Source organism: Sminthopsis crassicaudata, chromosome 5 (assembly GCF_048593235.1).
Source record: "Sminthopsis crassicaudata isolate SCR6 chromosome 5, ASM4859323v1, whole genome shotgun sequence".
Taxonomy (NCBI): Eukaryota; Metazoa; Chordata; class Mammalia; order Dasyuromorphia; family Dasyuridae; genus Sminthopsis; species Sminthopsis crassicaudata.
The window spans coordinates 275,073,036-275,094,795 of NC_133621.1; the positions used below are offsets into that span (position 1 = coordinate 275,073,036).

Sequence of the window (21,760 nt, forward strand, 5' to 3'; positions counted from 1 at the left end):
AAAGTGCCTGCTATCTGAAAGAATTTTAAGGCTAACGCTTTAGAAAGTTTATTACATTAAAAACATCAGGAATATCACATTGGAATAGGAACATTAACATATATTTGATAGAGCTAAATATCTTACCAGCAAATAAGAGTGTAAAGACAACCACAAGTTGATAGAATGCATGGCCCAAGATATTCTTCATCATTGTGCGAGAGATGAGAGGCTTATTTCTACCATAAGGTTTTCGAAGCAAGAGAGATTCAGTAGGTGGTTCAGTTGCCAAAGCCAGGGATGCCAGTGTGTCCATGATGAGATTTACCCACAGCATCTGCACAGCCTTAAGTGGTGAATCCTATTTTTTTTTTAAAAAAAGGTTTCTTTATAGATATTCAGATATATTCTGGAACTTAGGAATGTACTGATGTTTCCTAGTATTTACAGATTAAGAAACAATACAGCCTCAAACCTGATGCTGTAGTTATTGTATTTTTTCCTTTAACGAAAAACAAAACAAACAAAATCCCCCAACAAAAACAAAACCAGCACACTGTCCTCCACACCTACCTGAGTAATACAGGCTCCTGTAAAGGCGACAATCACTGCCACAACATTGACTGTGAGTTGGAACTGAAGGAACTTAGAAATGCTGTCATAAACGTTTCTTCCCCACATGACTGCTTTGACAATGCTCGTGAAGTTATCATCTGTAAGAATGATATCCGATGCTTCTTTTGCAACATCAGTTCCAGCAATTCCCTAACAAGAAAAGCAACAGAGTTGTACAACATTTCAGAGTATTTTGTAATCAGGCATTCTAGTTTAATAATGTCTTTATTAGGTTTTTACCATTTAACAGCCAATAAATGGGAAGGGAGGCAAACTTAGGGCTAGGCAACCTTTAGGGGACAACTGTATTGACTGCTATAGCGGCGACTCCTTAAAGACTAGAGGAATGCAGAGCCCCAGTCTCACTTCTGAACATCCCGAGACCCTGGGGCAAAGCTTACTGTTATACTGTCGATACAAAAGAAAAGACGGCCACCTGCCTTTGGAAATGATCCTGACTGGACCCCAGGTTCTGCCAGTTAATGGCTGGGTGACTTTTGTCAAGTCACCAAAGATTCCCTACTCTAGGAGCCCTGAATTCAATCTCTTGGATCACACAGATCCATCTCCTTTCTGTTCATTCAACATGTGAGTAAAATTCTAAACAGGCTGTGGAAAAATAGTCACATTTGATGCTCTGTTTGTAGAGCTGTGAACAGAAACAGTCTTTATGGAAGGCCACCAGGCTCCAAGTTACCTAACTATGGTAACTTTTTGACTGTCTCCCATACCCATACTTTTTCCTTTATCATCATCTCCTGATTTTTTTCAAGTCTTAGCTGATATCTTACCATCTGGAAGAACTTTTCCCAGTGCTTTTCCTCTGATGTGACCCTCATTTTATCCTGCCCATATCTTGTTTATGCACAATGGCTTGCATGGTGTCTTGTATAGCAGACTGTGAGCTACCTGAGAGCAGAGATGTTTTTTTGGGGGGAGGTCGGTCTCTCTTTGTAACTCATGTGCTCAGCACAGTACCTGGCATATGGCAGATGCCCGATATGTTAAAACTAAATCACCAACATATAGAATGAGATGCATTTCTGGACATGACCAATAGGAAGATTGGTTTTGCCCGACTATGCTTATTTATTACACAGATTTTGCTTTTTTAATATTTTTCAAGTGGGGGAGGGAAAAGAAAAAAATGTTTGCTAATTGGAAAAAAATCTCCATTTCAACCATTACATTTTATATCATCAATATCTTTTAAATTCCTACCATAGCGAATCCAACATCTGCTTTCTTTAGTGCAGGGCCATCATTTGTACCATCACCAGTCACAGCCACAACTTGTCTTTGTTCTGAGACAGTGCTGTCAATAATACCTGAAATGAAACAAAAACTGTTTTCTTTACTTTCCAAGATAAATCATCTTCCAACCTATAATGCAAAAATGTTTTATGCTGTCAGATTAACAGAAACTCAAAATGTTAAACAAAATTCAAAGGTGATATGGACAGCACCACATTTTCAGAGCAAGCTAGATAATTAAAAATCACTATTAAGAACAATAGAATTCAGTTTATCAAAGAAAAGAAATTGTTTATTTTGGACGGGAAAGAAAAATTAGAGTGTTAATTTTATAGATAAAGAGTCAACCAACCTAATTTGTATGTAAAAAATTACTATTTTAGAAATGCTGTACTTTTTAATCATCTAAAAAGCTAAGAATTTTAATTTAAAAACCTGATTACCTTTAACTAGTGTGTGCTTGTCAGTGGGAGATGATCTAGCAAGTACTCGAAGCTTTGGCCAAATCTTGTCTATGCGTTCTTGTTCAATCTGTAAATTTAATCAAGGTTAAAACTAGCCAATGCTATTTTAGTAAGTGGTCATTCTGCCACCCATTTTTCCCCCCTTTCAATCTATCTTCTATTCCCATTCCCTGAATAATAAAATACAGCCTGGGTCATTTCATTTCTCAGCTTCAACTACCTCATTTCAAATACCTATTGAATAAAAGTCCAATCTCAATAGGCCTGGCCTTTGGAGTCTTTCACAGCTTGTGCCCCAAACAGTATCCCTGGCTGTTGGTTTCATGAATTACCTTTAACAAGTTTTTGTTTATATCTTTTTCTTCCCTCTCCTATCCCTCCATAATCTAGCAATTGAAATCCCTAATGTCCTTCCCAGTCCAACTCGAATGTCTCTGCCATGAAGCTCCTTCCCTGATTCCACAAGTTATAATGGACCTTCCCACCTAAGCTAAAGTAAAAGTTAGGCAAAATAATATCCTTAGCATAGAACTTGCTAGAGGACAGACATAGGTTTCATTTATCTTTTTGACCCCTCTGGTACCTGGGACAATGTACTGCTCATAGGTGGCAATAAATATTTGCTAAATATTATTTCCTTAGCTGAAAACTATTAAGAATAAATTCGGTGAGGGAATCAAACAACATACCTCTCCTTTTTCATTCCTTATTCTTCTGTTGAAATCTTTACCTTCTAGGCACAGAAAATCTTCCCCAGGATGCAAAATACCACATTTAGTAGCAATAGCACGAGCAGTATTAATATTATCACCAGTGACCATCCGCACAGTAATTCCAGCCCGCTGGCATTTTCTTATTGCATCTGGTACCTGGTTTGCATGGAAGAATCTCATCATTATATATATATGTAGACAAATCTATTATAGGGAGTAAACCAATTCCACCTGAGATAATAGGTCTACTAAATTATCAAAATGTATATGTTTATATCAACTATACATAGGTGCTCACATGCATGTGCCCACATTAAGTATGTACAGAAGGATGCTGTACTTCCAAAGCAAAAATTCACTTATCTAAAAAAAAAAAATCTCTTTTGTTGCAACATTCAAATAATGAAAATTTAAAATCAATCACTATATAGAAACTTGGTTTTGTAATACAGAATAATTAGTTCTTCAAGATCCTTGCTAGGGGAAAACTGTCCTGATTTTAGCTGATTTTTAAAATCTAAAACTTAAATGAAATTGATTCCTAGTGATTTTCCATGGGTTGTAGTTTAGCTCAGAGGCCAGTATTATGTTTATGGTTATAATGGTTAATTTTTGGGCAGTTTTCAAATTCAATTATCTGCAACAGAAAAGAAGAATAAAACAATAAAATAAATAAACAGTAAAGTAAAATAATAAAAAATCATCTCTATTTAGCTTCTGAAGAAATATGATTTTTGAGGGGTGCTTGTTACATATTTAGCCTCCTGATAACTTAGCATGGAAAAACTATGATAAAATATGCAATTAATTTGCATTGCCTCAGAAAATTCTGAATTGGTAGTACCTCTACCCAGAACATGTTGGACGACAGATAGGGAAGATATAGCTTCTGAATTAAAATCTCATAAATTATTAATCTATGAAGAGTGAGACTTTCCTTTCACCCACTAATACCCAATTTTCATATTCTAAAATTCACATAAACTTTTCATGTTAAAAATATACTCTGTAAAAAAAAAAAAAAAAACAACAACAACTGAAGAACTTTCATTTTGCAATGCTAAATAAAATTAAAATAAACTTTAATATTCCTTCCTAATATGAAGAACATGTCAGCAGTGCAACATCAATATAAAGGGCAAAGCAGGCAAAGATAGTCTGCACCTGTGAAACTTCAACAAGATTTCAATTTAGAGGGGGGAGGGAAGAAGGAGGAAAGAAAAAGTTAGAAGGTTTTCCTTAACAAAGAACTGGTGTGAGAGGGAAAAAAAGTCAATAGTATCTATGTGTATTCATAACCCATGGAACAAAGATCATGAATACAAGAACGCTAAGAAGTATATGTATATCAATACCTCAAACAGAAACAATCTGCTTAACTCTGAAAACATAATCAAAATGTTTAAAAGATGGAACTTTTTGTCAACAATTTCCCAACCATCCTTTGCCTAACTACAAAGAAATAATAGCTTTAAATAATTATATTCCCAAATTTTTACTTTAAAATGAATTATTCAATTATGTTCTTTAATTTCCTCTCGAGGAAACAAAAATACTATGCAGTTTAACTAAACTGACAGAGCATTCTCTACCTCAGGTCTCACGGGATCTTCTATCCCTACAACAGCAATGCATGTTAGGCCCGTGACAATATCATTTTCATTATCCCACTCTGGTTCAGGCTCTCCTGCTGGGAAATCTCTGAATGCAAGACATATAGTTCTTAGTCCTTCAGATGCCATTGGTTCAATCACAGTTTTAACAATATCATCTCGGTCTCTTGGTCTGAATACCTTTGCTTCACCATTAGCACTCAAGATTTTGAAGCATCTGTAAAGAAATGTAGAAGAATCACAAATAAAGCAAAAGTCAAACTCTGCATGCTAAGTAAATTTTAAGGAATGTGTTAAACTATTAATGAATATGTGCCCTTGGAACAAATTATTCAAAACTTCTGGATATCAGTTTTTTGTTTGTTTGTGTTTTTTAAACCAATAAATCTCACCATAAAGTCTTCTTTTACCTCTAGAATTCTATCCTTTTATGAAACTGGTTTTATTTGATCATACCTGAAATATCCTGGGGCCTGAGATTCTGCAAAATTCTTTTAAGCAATACAGTTTAGGTCAAGTTTTTTTTTGTTTTTAAACTGGAGTTTCTTTTCTAAAAGAGATGTTCTGTTAATATCACTGACACATCTTAAGGACGACAATCACCCTTCACTGTAATCAAGTTCTGTTGTTCAGTTTTGTTTTTTTTTTTTCCTTTTTCCAGTCAATCCTAATTCTTTGTTATCTCATTTGGGGTTTTCTTGGCAAGGATACTAGAGCAGTTTGCCATTTCTTTCTCCAGCTCATTTGCAGATGAGGACTTGTCCAGAGTCACACAATCAGTGTCTTAAGCTGGTTTTGAATTGAGGAAAATGACTCTTCTTGACTCTAGGCCCTATTCTATATCTACTATGCCTCCAAGCTGCTCCCAGCAATGATAAGCCACCAACTATTTTTATTCATTCATTCATTCATTGATTCATTCATTTATTTATTTTGCTGAGGCAACTGAAGTTAAGTGACTTGCCCAGAGTCACATAGCTAGGAAGTAGTTGAGGTCAAAATTGAGATCAGGACCTCTTGACTTCAGGGCTGGTGCTCTATCCACTGCTCCACCTAGTTGCCTCATCACCAAGTATTTTTAAACAAAACCAACTGTCCACTATGTATATTTGAAAATATATGAAGTTTATTTTCTAAGGATGTCAATCTAATAGTGAGCTCTATTTTCTCCAGGACTTTATTGAGGCAGTAAGTAGCTCATTCACTTTCATATAATTTGGAAAAGAACAAGATGAGTTATTTTGCCATATGAAATTTTGGGTCCATCTGGCCTAGAATTGTTCCAATCTCTTCTTTCTTTATCAGGTAAGGATGATTACTCCTGGTTTGCTGAAGGCCTGGTCATAATCTCTGGAGTCTTAATAACAGATCTTTTTTTACTTTTGTGTTTCTGGTCATCTGGTTTTCTCTTCCATAACCATGAAGCCAGGGCTTATGTCCAGAGTCAATTTTCTGCCTAAATAGTAGAAATCATCTGAACTAAGGGCTTTGGAATCCTGATTGTAGAATTCTAGGGAGTGACCCTCAAGGAATGGCTTAACAAGTTATGCTTATGTATGCAATGGCTTGTTATCACATTGTAAGACATGGATGAAATCAGATAAACTCAGGGAAAGTGAAATGAGCAGAACCAAGAGAATGATTTATATGGCAACACTGAAAAGAATGAACAAATGAAAAAAGCATTTATTAAGCACTAGTATTCTGTGCTAAGTGCAAGGGATCTAAATATAAAAAGAAGCCTGTTCTCTAGCAGCTAATACTCTAAAAGGGAGAGAACACGTAGAGGTTTCAACTTCAAGCCATGCAAAAGCCCCATGATCCCTCAAGTGTAAGGGCAAGGCCAACTATGCTTTATCTTCATTAATGTTGTTTCTACTGATAAAAAAGTAACAACTTTCTTTTCCCCATGTATATGCTGAGAAGGCAGGTACTGTGACTTTTGCAAAGCAGATTCTAGGTGACACTGCAATAAAAGCAGATTCCCTAGCTGATGGCTACAAGGGCTGGCATGGTCTCCAAGGCTCTTTGGCTCAGGGACTTGGTCCTTCTCTCCTCGAGTTTGAAGGGAGGTGGTGGTGGCGGCTGGACATTCCTAGCACAGGCTGCCTTCTGTTTCTCCTCTTATGATGCTCTGAGGCTTTAGCTAACCTGATTTATCTGTATTATCTGTCTTATTGGTAGCAATTGGTCCACAATTGGTAGGGCTGACAGGCTTCTTCTCTAAACAAGGTATTCTCTTAAGTAGAAGGCATAATCAGTGGTCTCAAGGGGGTTTACTTGTCCATCAATGATAACTAACTGATCAGTGAATGCTAGTGGTGGGGTTGATTGATTTATTTCCTAGAAGGGTTGCTATCTTCAATTACAGCTATCTGGGATGGATTGGAAGCAAAGGTGATAATCTGGGGGGACTGCTCCAAGGGCTTGTTGCCTTTCAGTCCAAGGCTAGGAAGTAGAGATATGGCAGGAGAGGTATAACTCAACTGGTCCAAACCATCTCTTTTTTCTCTCACAAGATAGCTTTCGACTTCAGTTTGGCTGCTTGCCTACAAGTAGCAATTGGTCCACATTTGATGAAGTACCTGATCCTTTTTCCACACTCAAGGTTTACTGTAAAGAACCTTCAAATATTGGAGGCCTACAATCCATGAAATGCAGACCAACAATGAAGCATGCTATCTGACTCCTATAAGAGTGGTGATTGGCTAAAGATGAAGAATGAGACATGCATTTCTGGACATGGCCAAGATGTGAATTTATTTTGCGTATGTATATTACAATGGATAACTTCTTTTGGCAGGGTGAAAAGCAGGGAAAAAGAAAGATAAAGTTTTGGAGAGGGGAAGAAATGATGGCCAATGAAGATGCCAATAAGTCACTGAAACATTAAAAAAAAAAAAGTGGAAGCACAGTCAAATGGGACTTTGAAACTAATGTGTTGAATTTATTATAATTTTATATTATATAACATGAAATATATATTAATTATATACAAGCTTCAAGTATTAGATTGTGTTCTTCATATGTAGAAATGTTCATGTTTCTTAGTATCAGTTAGTACCATATTTGTTAGAATAAATTTTTAAAAAATTGAATGTACCACTAACTACTTTGAAGCCTGTCTCTAGATGACATCATAGATATAAAAAGTGAAAATTAACTGTAACAATGCAGTGCTGTCCCAGGACACACTCTAGCAGTCTTCACATTAAAAATAAATATTCTTTAAATTTTATCACTTTTTCTCAAAAGGCTCACAAGTAAACCACTCTCTTGAATGAGGATCCCCTAAAAAAAAGTAGTCGAATCTGACTTGCAACAATTGTATTTATGAAGATTTTTTCAAAAGAAAAATGCTACATATCAGTTTGTGTATAAAGCACAAAAGGACAAACTTTTATTTACAAAATTTGATATTAAAGATATTTCTCTTTGTAATTTTCTATGATTTAATAAGATGCCAGCAGACAAGAATCACCACACAAAAGAAAAAACAAAAACATGTTTATATGAGTAACAGGGACCCATTAATAAATCATTAACCACTCATTCATTGACTTCCCTGCATCCTCCAACATTTCTGCCTGATGAAATTTTGGATCTTTACTAGGAATCTGTCCAGCCATCCAAATCCTGACAGGAATATTTCTCGCTATATACTATACCTCTGACACCCTAACTGCCTTCTCCTCCATAGCCCACATCTGCAGCAATGTCAACCATGGTTGACTAATCCACAACCTCCATGCTAACAAAGCCTCAATATTTTTCACATATCTATTCCTGCACATTGGCCACAGTATTTTCTATGGATCCTACCTGTATAAAGAAACATGAAACATCGGACTAATTCTCCTCTTAACTGTTAATAGCCACCTTATTCGTAGGGTACGTACTCCTCTGAGGGCAAATATCATTCTGAGGTGCCACCATAATCACAAACCTTTTATCAGACATCCTTTACATCAGCACCGCCCTTGCAGAGTGAACTTGAGGAGGTTTTTCAGTAGACAAAGCGACCCTCACCCAGCTAGTTATTATCCACCTCCTTTTCCTCCACGAAAGAGGCTCCAACAACCCCTCAGGAATTAACCCTGAAGCAGACAAAATCCCATTCCACCCATACTACACCATCAAAGATGCTCTTGGCTTAATACTCCTTTTCCTTGTGCTTCTTTACACTGCCCTATTCTCACCCGATTTATTAGGAGACCCAGACAACTTTTCACCAGCCAACCCCCTAAACACACCCTCTCACATCAAACCAGAATGATACTTTATATTTGCATTTGCCATCCTCCGTTCAATCCCCAATAAACTAGGCACAATACTGGTCCTACTAGCCTCTCTCCTAATCATCCCCTTCCTCCACAGCCAACCAACAAAGCATAATCAAGGTGATCAAGTAAACTTAATGTGATGTAAAAATTATCTAATATATAATAATCATTCAATGATTTAAATATAAAAGTACAAAAAGTGAATGATTACTTTTAGGAACAAAGACAACAGTTTATTGATGATAGCCTTTAGCTACAAGCTTCTACCATAGTAGCTTAACATAAAAAATATTTCAAAATGGTTTTCAACAATGTTGTTGGTGTTTCACAATAATCTACCAAGAGAGGTAATATAATAAAGGACTTTCCGAGGATCATCCAGCTAAGGATGCAAGACATGATGCATATGTAGCCTTCCTGATTCCAAGTCTGGCACTACTTCTCCTTTTTATGACTTAAATCTTTATACAATAAAGGTAAGCACATCTATCTATTATTAGTAAATATAGAATTTAGAGACACAACAAACTTTCTGTGAAATATTTTAAATGTCTCTGCTGCAAGGACATGTTGGTCTTCCATACAAAAATCTAACTTTAATGCAATGCTAAAATAGAAATGAGCTTTTCCTAGAGTTTGGGATAATTAATACTTCACTTGGATGATAAAATCCATGTTGGTATTCCCTGCAACAGGACATTTTTAAGTCCTCATCTTGGGAGGCTCTTGTGGGGATGTTAGAAGTCTTTTGATAGTTCTGGGTTAATAGTGAACACAATCAAGTTGTCAATCCAGCTGTTATTTTTCACACTATATGACCAGAGCACTTTCCTTTCTTAGTCACATAATAATATCAGTTGATCAAATGAAGCAAAACACAAAAAGCCTTTTACAAATCTCAATAACCCTGGGCAATAAAGTCCTTTCTTGGGGTTAATCAGATCTGTGATTTAATTAATGGTAGGGAACTCCCTTTACCTATGCAGACCAACACAGCTCTACTACTTGTAACACAGCTGCAATTACTCAGGGCACTGAGTTAAGTAACTTTGATATCAGGAGAGATTTTGTTCCCAAGTCCTCTGTGAATCACACCATGACAATGTCCTTTGTGCCCATTTTTCACATGCAAGTGATATGAACCCTACCTATAACCTCAGTCCAATTGTATTTTCCATTCTACTTAGTTCAGCTAAGCTGAACTCTTTCAAGTTATCACAGATTTCACTAAAGATGTCACAGAGGTCTAAGAATATCTGAATCCAAATCTAGTTTCAAATCTCTCTAGAAGCAACAAGTGATTCTCAGGTATATCTCCTAAGCTCCAATTCCCATAAAAATCTTAATGTATTGGTGTATGCGCAAGGAGCCATGTGAAGCAATTTCTTTACTGATAGAGAGAGTCCCCATTTATTTGGACATAGCTCAGGACTTTTTCCATGACTCCAATAAATGCTGACCCTGTGTACTTACTGGTTTATACTTCATTTGATGCTGATACACAAGAACATTCAAAAGAAAGAGGGACAGTATATCACCATGCTTTCATGTATCAGAATTTCACATGACTTTACCATATGTATGGGAGAGAGATCTTTCTGGAAGTCTTTAAAGCTACATTTTGCTGTATTTGCTTATTTTTCAATAAATAATAGCTGTAGCAGGACAGGGAGAGGGAGTGTGTATGTGTGCACATGCATGCATGCATATATGAATACGCATAGCCCACTATTCATCAACTCTATATGCCTTATACATTTTTAAGAGCTTGGTAATCTCAAATACTATTATAAAGATTTATTTCAGTATCTTCTCAGTGGTTTTTGCGATAATGATACCGATAATTTTTCCCCTTAATATTTCCCTCTTTGAAGCATAACTAAAATTTTAAAGTCTCTAGTTTATATTTCTTCCAAAATAATGAGTCAAATTTATCTATCTTCTCAAGACTTACATTTTAAGGTCACTCTTCAAAATAGGAGCTTAATTAAAAAGGTTGTCTAAGAAGAGGTCACTAATATGAGGCTGGTTGAACTCTTCTTTTTCACATCAGAAATAGAAATAAGCATTTATAAAACACAGACCAATGGTGTTAAATTCAAATACACATTGAGGCTACTAAACTGTACATAAAGATTTCTGTGAATGTATATTGACTTAGAAAACCACATAGTAATGCTATCTGTGTTCTATTAAATTTATTTTATTAAATATTACCCAGTTAAATCTTAAATCAGATTTGGACCTCTCTCAGGATTATTGTGGGCCATATGTTTGACCCTTCTGGTATGGTCCTTAAATGATAGTAAATAATAAAATACTCAGACATAAAAAGCTTTGTAGATTCATCAAACAACCAATGTACACATATAGTACCAACTCAGTAATTCATATTACATCATGCCATCATAATTAGCAACTGATTAATCCTGTGCTGGTCTTACTTTTTAAGAATGATCTCTGATGCACCTTTGCTGAATATTCTGTAGCTTCCATCTGAATTTTTCAAGACAGTGCTCATGGATTTCCTAACAGAGTTGAATGTGTAGACTTTGTACAGAGCTTCTTCAGGGATTTCATTCCTTACATCCTGATAATCTCGTTTTAAATCCAAAACAAGTCCCAGCAAGGCACATTCAGTTTTATTGCCAACATGACGTGGTAATCCACCTTCTCTCTCTGGTGGCTGTAAGAGAAGAAAAATCAGAACCTAGTTTTGTTAAGAGACTTTGTTTCTTTATCAAAGGAAATATAAAAGATTACTATTTAAAAAACAACAATAATAAAAAACAAGATCAAAAAAATTCTCAAATTTTCAGGGAGTACAACAGTTGCTATTGAATATCATATAAATTTACAAGTTCATAATAAATGTCATTTAAACATATATAAGATAAGCATCTTATTTGCAATATACTTGCAAATAGGCTGAAACTGTTGGCAAGTATCAGGGCTGAAAGGGGAATAATCTGTTACTCCTACTCTTCATAATAACATTGTTTACATTTTTATAAAGAAATAACAAACAAAAAAGAAGTTTTAAATGTAAATCACTGTCTTGCATTATTAAGTTAAATGACTCTTTGGGAAGATGAGTCATTTGTAGTTTTTTGTGTCCAAGGGCCAGGTAGTACAGATGGCATAAGGTCTAAGACAGATAGGTTTATATCCAAACTATTGCAAATATCAATACAATGAGTTTTTAATGCACTTTTCTTTTAAATAAAAACTACTGGCTAGACACAAAATTTTTTTTTTAAAAAACAAAACAAAATAAATCATTATTAGACAATTAAAATTGAGCTTTACATAAAGCTAATTTAAGAAAAAAAACTGATGAGCAATTAAATTTACCAAAATTTTTTAAGCAGGTGAAATTAAGAATAAAGGTTGAGAAATTAGCAATATATTGTGGAAAATATATTCTGATTTATGAAAACAAATCTATTAAAAGACAAATAAATAGATTTTATACTTACTTGTTTTTATATATTAAGAAAGTAAGACTATCAATTTCTTAAAGCATTTGTATGACAATTCCAGAAAGTTGTATGGCAGTATTTTATTTACTACTAAGGCTGTAAAGGCCCTCTAAGGTCCCTTTCACTACTACATCTACAATTCTATTAAATGTGCAAATGTGATATTAGCCTGTTTGTAATATCCTTAGGTTTGATATAAAATACATTTGAAAACTCACTTTTTAATGACTTACAGAAACACACACATTATACACACATATAACATATGTATGTACATGTATATAATAATTCTTACCAATATTTTTGACGTATAAGCACAATTAACAGAAATTCCAGTTACGAGACAAGACAAAATATTTGCTGGAATAGCATCGGGATCAGGAACTTTTTTATAATGCTTTTCATTTATGTATGCTTGGACAACTGTCATTCTATTCATGGTCAGTGTTCCTGTTTTATCTGAACAAATGGCTGTTGCATTTCCCATTGTTTCACAAGCATCCAGATGTCTTACAAGGTTATTATCTTTCATCATTTTCTAAAGAGTGAAAAACAAAATAAGTAAATTCATAAATTCATTATTACATTTCAAATATGAAAATAAACACTGTCACTTAATATTCCTAAGTATGCAATATCAAATATTGCATTTGCAAATATTGCAAATACAGCAAAACTTCAATTTGATACCAGGAGATAATGACATTGGCCTATTGAAGAATATGACATGAAATCCTTTGTTTTGTTGCATCTATCATTTGCTACTCCCTAAAAACCTACCTTAATTTCTTGCTATCTTAACCTATTTTATTTAATTATATAATAATGTGTAAACAAAGAAATTAAATACACTGGAGAAAAGAAGGATCTGTATACAAGTTCATATCACTTTATGATAAACTTTACAAACTAATTAATTTCCAATAAAGAATTGTGTTAAACCAAAAAACAAGCATCTGTATGAATAGGCTGCTGCAATGATATAGTAATTTAGCTTTATTAATTTTTTAAAAACTGAAACATAACATAATATGAAATGTTTGTGCTAACAGTTCTTGTATGGTTATTTGATATCTGGCTAGTTAGCAATTAAAACTCAAAAATTAAAAAAGATTTACATATTCTAAGGCTTCTTATTCATTTAATGAAACATTTATTTTCAATAATTATTCCCTGGTATATGAAAAGCATGCTGCTAGGAGTCCAGGGTACAAAAAACCCTACTATAGTTCACAATCATTTCCCTCCAGAAATGAATACTCTTAATAGCAAGAGAAAGGGGAGGAAAGGAGAATTAGAAGAGCAATCAGAAACCACTTCATTATGAGGCTCTAAGTCTCAAAGAAAGGCATGAGCCTAAAAGTTGGCAGGAGTTGAAGAATTGCCTTCTAGGAATTAAACATAGTCTGTGTGACTTCATGGAGGTGAGAGGAAAGATCACATTCAGGGAACAATTAGAAGTTTAGTTGGTTGGAAAATAACATACACAAAAGAGAATAATGTGAAAATATAATCTATAGTTAAGGTATTGCAGGGATGGAGAAAGCCAGGTTAAATAAAGACTTTGCATTTTGTCTTAAGGGCAACAGGAATCTAATGAGGAGTTTGGAGCAGCCATTATGTTATAGGGCAGGGAGGAGGGAAAAAATTGAAGCAGTTAAGCTTTGCAAGGGTCAATGTTGAAAAATTGCCCATGCATATGTTTTGTAAAAAAAAAAAAAAAAAAAGGAAGATTAAATGTAAAGAGAATAAATAGCAAACTGTTACCATAGTTCAGATAAAAGGTTGATTAAAGATCCTTTCAAATTCTAAAGTCTTTATCTTATAATATAGACAGACTGCTATGCTGGAAACTTGAGGGATGGCTAAATCACTTTTAACTTGGTGAGGGAACTCTTTTTCCAGACTGGAGATAATGCTAATGTCGAGCCTTAAGAACAGAAATCAAAGCAAAGTGAATCCATGCATGGCCTATGTAGAATGGAGTAGTGAGAGACAGTTGGAGGGCAGCATATGCCTTCAAGGACTGATTCAATGGTTTCTCCCTTGTCAGGTGTGGGGTTTTTAAGCAAAGGAATGACAATCAGGCCAGTGAATTAGAAAGGAAGATTTTGTGGGTAACAGTATGAGTGCTATTATCATTGATGGGATGGGCTTGAAAAAGAGGAAGTTTTTTGGGTGGGAGAAATTAAAGTTTAGTATGGAAACAGTGAAACATATAAATTACATGATTTGCTGAGGTCCTCAGTCTTTGGCTGTTAAATATATATGCAGCAAATAATTACTGAAGATAATAAAGATAATTTCTAGGACTGACCTTATTCAAACAATACAGAATTCAGTTAATTTTAACCAATGAGGAAATGGGCATATATAAACCATGAAAAAAAAATAGCATAGAAAACTTGGAAGATCTATGAGAATTAAATATCATATAAAGCTCTTTATTAAAAATGACTAGTTTGGAAGGAAAATGGTTTTAAATTCCTTTTGGGATACTCAATAACGTTAACTGTTGTCTCCCTCCCTCCTCATCTACAAAATCAATCTCTTTAATGACTGTATATCAGATAAACACTGGATTAGCTTAAATGCTCAGATGTCTAAAACTTTAATAACTAAACTTTCATATTCTAAGTAGAATGAAATTAAATTACATCTCCAATTCATCATCTTTTTCATTTTCATTTTAAAGCAACACAAAATTAATACATTTGGAAAAAAAAATTTTAAAGGAGATTCCTCCTATGTCAGGACTTAATATATAAACATGTTAGATTTTAAATTATAGAAGCACAAGGGACAAATTATAATTGTCTTTATACCATATTGTTATCATTTAAATTTAAGGAGAATATAGTGATAATTATTCAAGTAGCACATTTTTTTACATATATTATTTTTCTAATAACAAAATTTAGGCTACAAAGATTTCTTCCCAATCGTCCAATTTCAAATATTTGTGTAATTACTGTGTGCAACTATGTTATATGCAAAGGTAAGTGAGAGAGAATGGATTCCTGTTTATAATCTGGCATGTACAATCTAGTAGGAATAAAATATACTTGACATAATAACATAATGCAAAGGGGCTATGATTATAGCATAAAAGGGAGCAAAGTGCTAGAAGAGATCAGGGGAAGAAGAATGTTCTTTCAACATATATCTTTACCTTTAGCAAATGACAAACAGGACAGTTACAAAGTCCACAATAAAAGTAAAGAACAAACCTGGATTTTTTTTTTTTTTTTTTTTTTTTAAAGGCAATTGGGATTAAGTGACCTGCCCACGATCACACAGCTAGGAAGCAAACCTGGAATTTTAAAGCAATTCTTTTCAATTCTAGATTTTTTTCCCCCCTTTCTTATTGGTAGGGAGTGATGTGTGTCAGGTTCTTTACAATAATTATTTAATCTTTATAATGTTCTCACACAGTAATGACTTTGTGACAGAGAAGTAAGAACACCTCCCAAGAGATCTGAATAAGCTTTGGGAGAATCCAGTGTTTGTCTTATCTTATAGGACAACACTTAAAGGTCCTCTCCAAATGAGACATAGAATACATATTTCCAAGTAGATTATTAATAGTCCAGTTCAAGATGAAAAGAAAAAAAAAGCTTAAGATAAAAATGACACCTTATTCAGAGTCCTCAGATTTCTAAAACCTTTTTTGGAAGTCAAAATCCTTTTGAAATACAAGACTAAGTGTCCAAGAGACAGCATAGCACAGAGAAAAGACAGCACAGAGGTTGGGAGTCATTGGAACTTATTAATTCTCCTACTGACCTTGGGCTAATCACAACTACTCTATGGCTCAATTACCCAACCTGTAAAATGGGGGAGGGAAGAGAAGAAAGAGTGGGCTATCTCAGAGCTTCTCAAACTTTTTGGTGTCAGGACCTTGTGCAATCTTAAAAAATACTGAGGGTACCCCTCTCACAAAGAAATTATATTAATGTGGATCACAGCTATTGTTATTTACCAAATTTGGAAAATTAAAAAAAAAAAAAATCTCATAGACCCCCTGCAAGGGTCTTGATGGACTGACATGTCAGCAGTTCAGGGATCATACTTTGAGAACTGCTTGACTAAATGACCTGTACAGTCTCCTGCAGCTCTAAATTCAAGTCTTGTGATTCAAAATCTAGAGAGAAAGGTAAACTTGATTTATAAGTCTTCTACAAAAATTTTTTAAAAGACTTATCAATTCAAAGTCATTACTATAGTACTTACCTTTACAGAGTAAGCAAGTGAGATTGTGACTGCAAGTGGAAGACCTTCTGGCACTGCTACCACCAGTACTGTGACCCCAATAATGAAGAATTTCACAAAATACTGTATATAAATGGGTGTACACTCGGCAAGCCATGGTCGTTTCTGAACCCAGAATGTGTCAATTACGAAATATAACACAAGGATGATAACTGTGATCGCAGACATCAACAGACCTTTAATTTAAAAAGAGGGTCATAGAATTACTTAAAGAAACAAGACATTTAAAAAATACAATTATCTCTCGATATCTACTATATCTCGATAGTAAGTTCACCCTGTGATGTGCAAGTTAAGCTTCAAATGACATTTCATGCTATTTTCTTGAACTTCTGATTTGTTATATTTGTACTTCATAAACTGCTTACAATGGATCCAAAAAGGAAGGGGAAAAAGTTCCTAAAGCAAGTCACTTCTCTCTTCTGTTTTCCAGAAAGCAAATGATACCAAAAACAGCCTGGAAAGAGAATATCAGCAAAATCTGCAATTTTATCTCTCTCTCTAACAAGTACTTTAGTCATGAAAATGAAAGGAATATAATGGGAGAAATGTATGGCAAAACAAAATTTCTTGGCAACTCTTGTAATTATGTTTTCCAGATTATTTCATTATTTTATAGATTGGGAAGTTTTAGTTGAAAAAATTCTATATTGAAGTCCATTTCAACATACAAAATTGAACACAGCATAACTTATTTGTAATTTTAGATAACTCCCATATCTCTATTATTAGTACAAACACAATTGGTTACATATTTTATATATGCTTAGGACTATTTAGTTCCAAAGTAGAATATTAAGTTTTTTTTTGTAAGGAAAAAAAATAAATCCAGGCCATTATTAATTAGCATATTATTAAAAGATAAGTCATACATTTAAGTGATAAGGAATTTCCTCTCAGATCCAAGTTTTCAATTCAAATCCATACTTTCATTCAGAACTCTAAATTACTGCATCCAAGTACACATTTATATTAATTAGCTGGCAATTTTTTCGTTCCAAAGAACTCCATGAGAAAAAATGCTTTTTAACCCCAAAGCACTATTCAAATCACTTACACAGTATTCATATTCAAAGGTGACACTAAGATGGTTTTGTATTAACATCTTTCTGCTTCAATTTGGTCCCTCTTTTGATATCAAATATTTTCAAAATTACAACAGGGGCTAGGAGTACAGTCTATTACTATGATATAAACCAATGTGACCAAACCAGGGACTGAAATAGAAATTTTAGCTTCATGCCAAAAATGGCCCAGTCTGGGGAGTGGGGATGGCAAGGAAGAGGACCAAATCTGTCTCATGGTGAGAATAGCAGGTTGTAGCAACTGCTTTTCTGGTACCTTTTGCGGCTAGCTCTAGCTCTGTGCTGTGATGTACATCAGTCACTCTTCAGCAATTTAAAAGGCCTTAAGAGAGTGCCTTGAGCACAGAAAAATTAAGACTTGCCCACAGTTAGTCATATTACCATTGTGTCTCAGAGGCAGGGTTAAAAATCCAGCCTTCCTTAACCCCAGCCTTTATGTGAAGTTGAGTCTCAATTAGAAATCAAGCAGAAAAAAAATAAGGGTGAAATCTTTTTTTAATCCAATATAATTAGAGGGCCTATACAGGTACACAAAGAGTTTTGACATACCCTATATGTAGCTACTTCCTCTAGTTGAAGAGAAACAAAATGAGTATAACAGGCACGTTCATTCTAAGTTACTTTTTATTCATACCCTCAACACAGAACAGTTTGCTTCAAAAAAGGAAGTGAAACAAGCAATTTTTAAAAAGAACAAAATAGATACAACATTTAAAAAAAAAATCTAAGTTTTTCCATTACTTCATACCTGCTTTTCCAATCTGAACTGCCAATTTTGTAAGTTTCCCTTGTAAAACTGACTTTTCTTTCTTTGGCAAATTTGCTTTCTTTTTATCTTTTTCATCCCCATCTCCTCCTTCCTCACTCTTCAATGGCTGCATTTCCATGGCTGCTCCATCCTGAGCTTTTGCTAAAATTAAAAGTTAACAAATTTAGAAAGCATTATAATCATGTTAACAGGATTTTCATTTATTTCTTATAATTAATTTAGAAATGAAATATAATCATATATTTAAATAAATTACATAATTATTCAATACATATATAAATGAGTAACATATAGATGCATATAATTATATAATATAGAAAGGAAATCTAGAAAATGCTTGAGTTCTGATTAATAATCTACTCCCTTTGCATGAAATTCAATAAATGAACATTTTTTCATGCAACTATTATATGCAGATTACTGTTCAAGTCACTGGGAAAGATAGATTTAAATGAAACCCATCCTCAAGTAATCCACATCTAGTAACATCTTCTTTCCCCTCCCCTATCAATTTCCCAAGGGATCTTGCATAGTATTCTATTTAAGTCCAATAGGATAAAACACAAATATTATTTAAATATATTAAATTACTACAAAGCAAAATGGTATCTGTAAGTCCTAAGGAAAAAGGCCATTACTAGAGTGAGGGAAAAGAATTTAAATGAGAAGAGATTACTTTCAGGAAGTAATGGGTTTCAATAAGCAAAAAGACTTAATAAAAGCACACAGGTATGATCAAATAAAAGTAATGTTAGTGAATGTTCAGAAGGCAGACTTACTCCATTTTTAGCTAAGGGATATGCAGGATGTAATGGAGGAAAGTAATAAAAATTAAATCTGGGAGGATAATGTGGTACCAGGGAATACTGGACTTTAACAGCCAACAGAGAAAACTGAAGAATTTTTTTAGCAGAGGGGTGACATTTATCTGACCTATGCATTATTTTGTCAGCCACTATAAAATGGGAGAACTAGGATTTGAAATGACTCCAGTGCCACCTAACTTAACTCAAATCCAAAAACTAATCCTTCCCAAAACACATCCTAGTAAGAAATCATCCAGTATTTCTACTTGAATATCTTCACACGGGAAAATGTACCTGAGTTAGTTCCTTCAAAGCCCTTTCAGCCCAAATTTGCTTTTCTGAAACTTTTACCTGTTGCCTCTTGGTAGCTATCTTGTCAAACTATACTCAGAAGAATCCTCTCTACATAGTGCAAAATAGCTCCCTAGTCTTAGCCCAACTTGTAGTCAGGCCTACTCCAAGCAGAGGGAATCCAACTAAGAAGGTCCTTTCTTTTAAGTAGGCTTGTTAGATGTTATATCTTACATTAATCTGCCTTCTACCTGCTGTTTCAAGTTCAAGTTTGGAGGCCACAAAGTAGCCACTGAACTACTTGATAATATCTCCATCCCCACTTCAATCTTCTTGTCTCCAGTGTGAGACTCTCTAGTTTCTCCTGGTAATTGACTAAATATAAGAGACACCAAATTTAAAAATCATTCCAAGGATGTGAGTGTGTGAGATAGGAACAGACCTTAATAGAACAAATCACATTAAAAAGCAATGAAAAAAAGGAGGAAACAGGAGTTCAGATTGGGGAGGTAAGAAACTAGGAGAATATATCATTATTAATGTATTTCCCCAAAAAAGGGAGTCAACATTTATTATTAATAAGCTAGGGAGATGGCAAGAAAGAATAAGAATTTTTCAAAGTCTACTGGACTTTGCAATTGGATGATTGGTAAGAGCCAACTTCTATTTTCAAAGGATGGAGAAGAAAGTGGAGAATAAAGAAGTAAAAATATAGGATGCAGATATCTTTTCTAATGAAAGGGAAGAATAACTAGGTGGGATGAAAGGAAGATTTTCCTTTTTCAGAACAGAGAACAAAGCATGTAATAAATAAGTAGATGAGAAGGAGCCAGAGGTGATTAAATAATTTAAAACACAATGTAGAGAAAGGCAAGTTATGAGATCAGGGACACAAGGAAAGGGTGTAGCCTGAGTTAGGAATAGAAATTCCACTGTGACTATAAGAAAAAGAGATTAGACAATGGAGGAAGTTTGTGAAATGACAGAAGTTGAGGGAGTTTGTATGTATATTCTGACCAAAATCTTTGTGAATTAGTATTCGGAGTTTCCTTTTCTAATCAAGGGTGGTGAAGAAATAGTTGAAGCAAGAGAAGAAAAGATCTGGGATGAAGCCAAGATGGCAACCTGACAGGAGGCAAACAGATCAGCTACCCCTTACTCACTCATACAAAATCCTGAACAATGCATAGGCTGAATAATGACCAAGAAATCCAATAGGATGTTACAGGAAGTGATTTCTTTCAATCCAGAACTCCCCAAAAGTCAGCCAGAAGTCTGTAGACAAAAGGAGAAGAAACTGCCAGCAAAACCAGAGCTAGCTCAGACAAGCAAGCCAGCAGTCTCCCAGAATGACAGGTATGGGCCAAAGACATGTGTGCCCTACAGAGCTCTTTGGCCAATGGCAGGAAGAAAAGAGGAGAGCTTCCAGGAAGGACCCCAGTGTAAGCATATAAACCCACAGTAGGGGATGCTGGGAAGCTATCAGGCGGCAACCTGAATAGGAGCATTCAGAGCAGAATACACCCTAGCAGTCTGAATCTCAAAGATCAGGTGGCCCCAACTCCAGGAGAAAGAGGTCAGCACAGAAACCCAGGTACCTTAAATCAAGGCCTATCAAGGCTGACCACTCCAGAAGACAGCAAATATAGAAATATAACAAATTTAATAGAGAAACAGGTAGGAATAGAGAAGAGGGCAAAGAGGAAAGAGAATACTGGGGAAGAAAAAGTCATAGGCAGGCAAAACAAACATCCTAATCATGAAGAAGGGATTAAACTAGGGGAAAAAGTCAAAGGACTGAAATTTAAGGAGATCCTATGAATGGAGGAATGTCTGAAAAAACTATGACATATAAATGTAATGGAATAGTACTGTGCCAGAAGTAATAATGAAAAAGACCATTTCAGAGCATCTTTGGAATATGATGTACATAATGAAGTGAGTAAAACCTAGAGAATCATTTATCTAAGGACAACACTACAGGAAAACAACCCTGAAAGACACTCCAACACTGACCAAAGCAATGTGCAGCCAGCCCTCCAGAGGGCCTATGATGAAATCTGCTACTGCCCTGCATTCAGAGAGGGTTGGATTCAAGATACAGATACTTTTTGTTTGTGGAAACAATCATTGC

The 21,760-nt window shown here is 34.7% G+C and overlaps 1 protein-coding gene across 4 annotated transcripts in view; it reads right to left on the reverse strand.

The window, feature by feature from the left end:
• The window catches only part of ATP2B1 (ATPase plasma membrane Ca2+ transporting 1), a 130,684-nt gene that overhangs the window by 12,215 nt on the left and 96,709 nt on the right, over positions 1 to 21,760 (reverse strand). For all 4 annotated transcript variants that reach the window (XM_074271106.1, XM_074271105.1, XM_074271107.1 and 1 more), the window contains exons 8-17: positions 18,509 to 18,670; positions 16,637 to 16,851; positions 12,699 to 12,941; positions 11,366 to 11,607; positions 4,618 to 4,855; positions 3,002 to 3,181; positions 2,292 to 2,379; positions 1,816 to 1,922; positions 553 to 744; positions 127 to 340 (exon numbers count right to left, since the gene is read on the reverse strand). In XM_074271106.1, the coding sequence (XP_074127207.1) occupies positions 127 to 340; positions 553 to 744; positions 1,816 to 1,922; positions 2,292 to 2,379; positions 3,002 to 3,181; positions 4,618 to 4,855; positions 11,366 to 11,607; positions 12,699 to 12,941; positions 16,637 to 16,851; positions 18,509 to 18,670 (1,881 nt within the window). The remainder of the gene's footprint in view (positions 1 to 126; positions 341 to 552; positions 745 to 1,815; positions 1,923 to 2,291; positions 2,380 to 3,001; positions 3,182 to 4,617; positions 4,856 to 11,365; positions 11,608 to 12,698; positions 12,942 to 16,636; positions 16,852 to 18,508; positions 18,671 to 21,760) is intronic.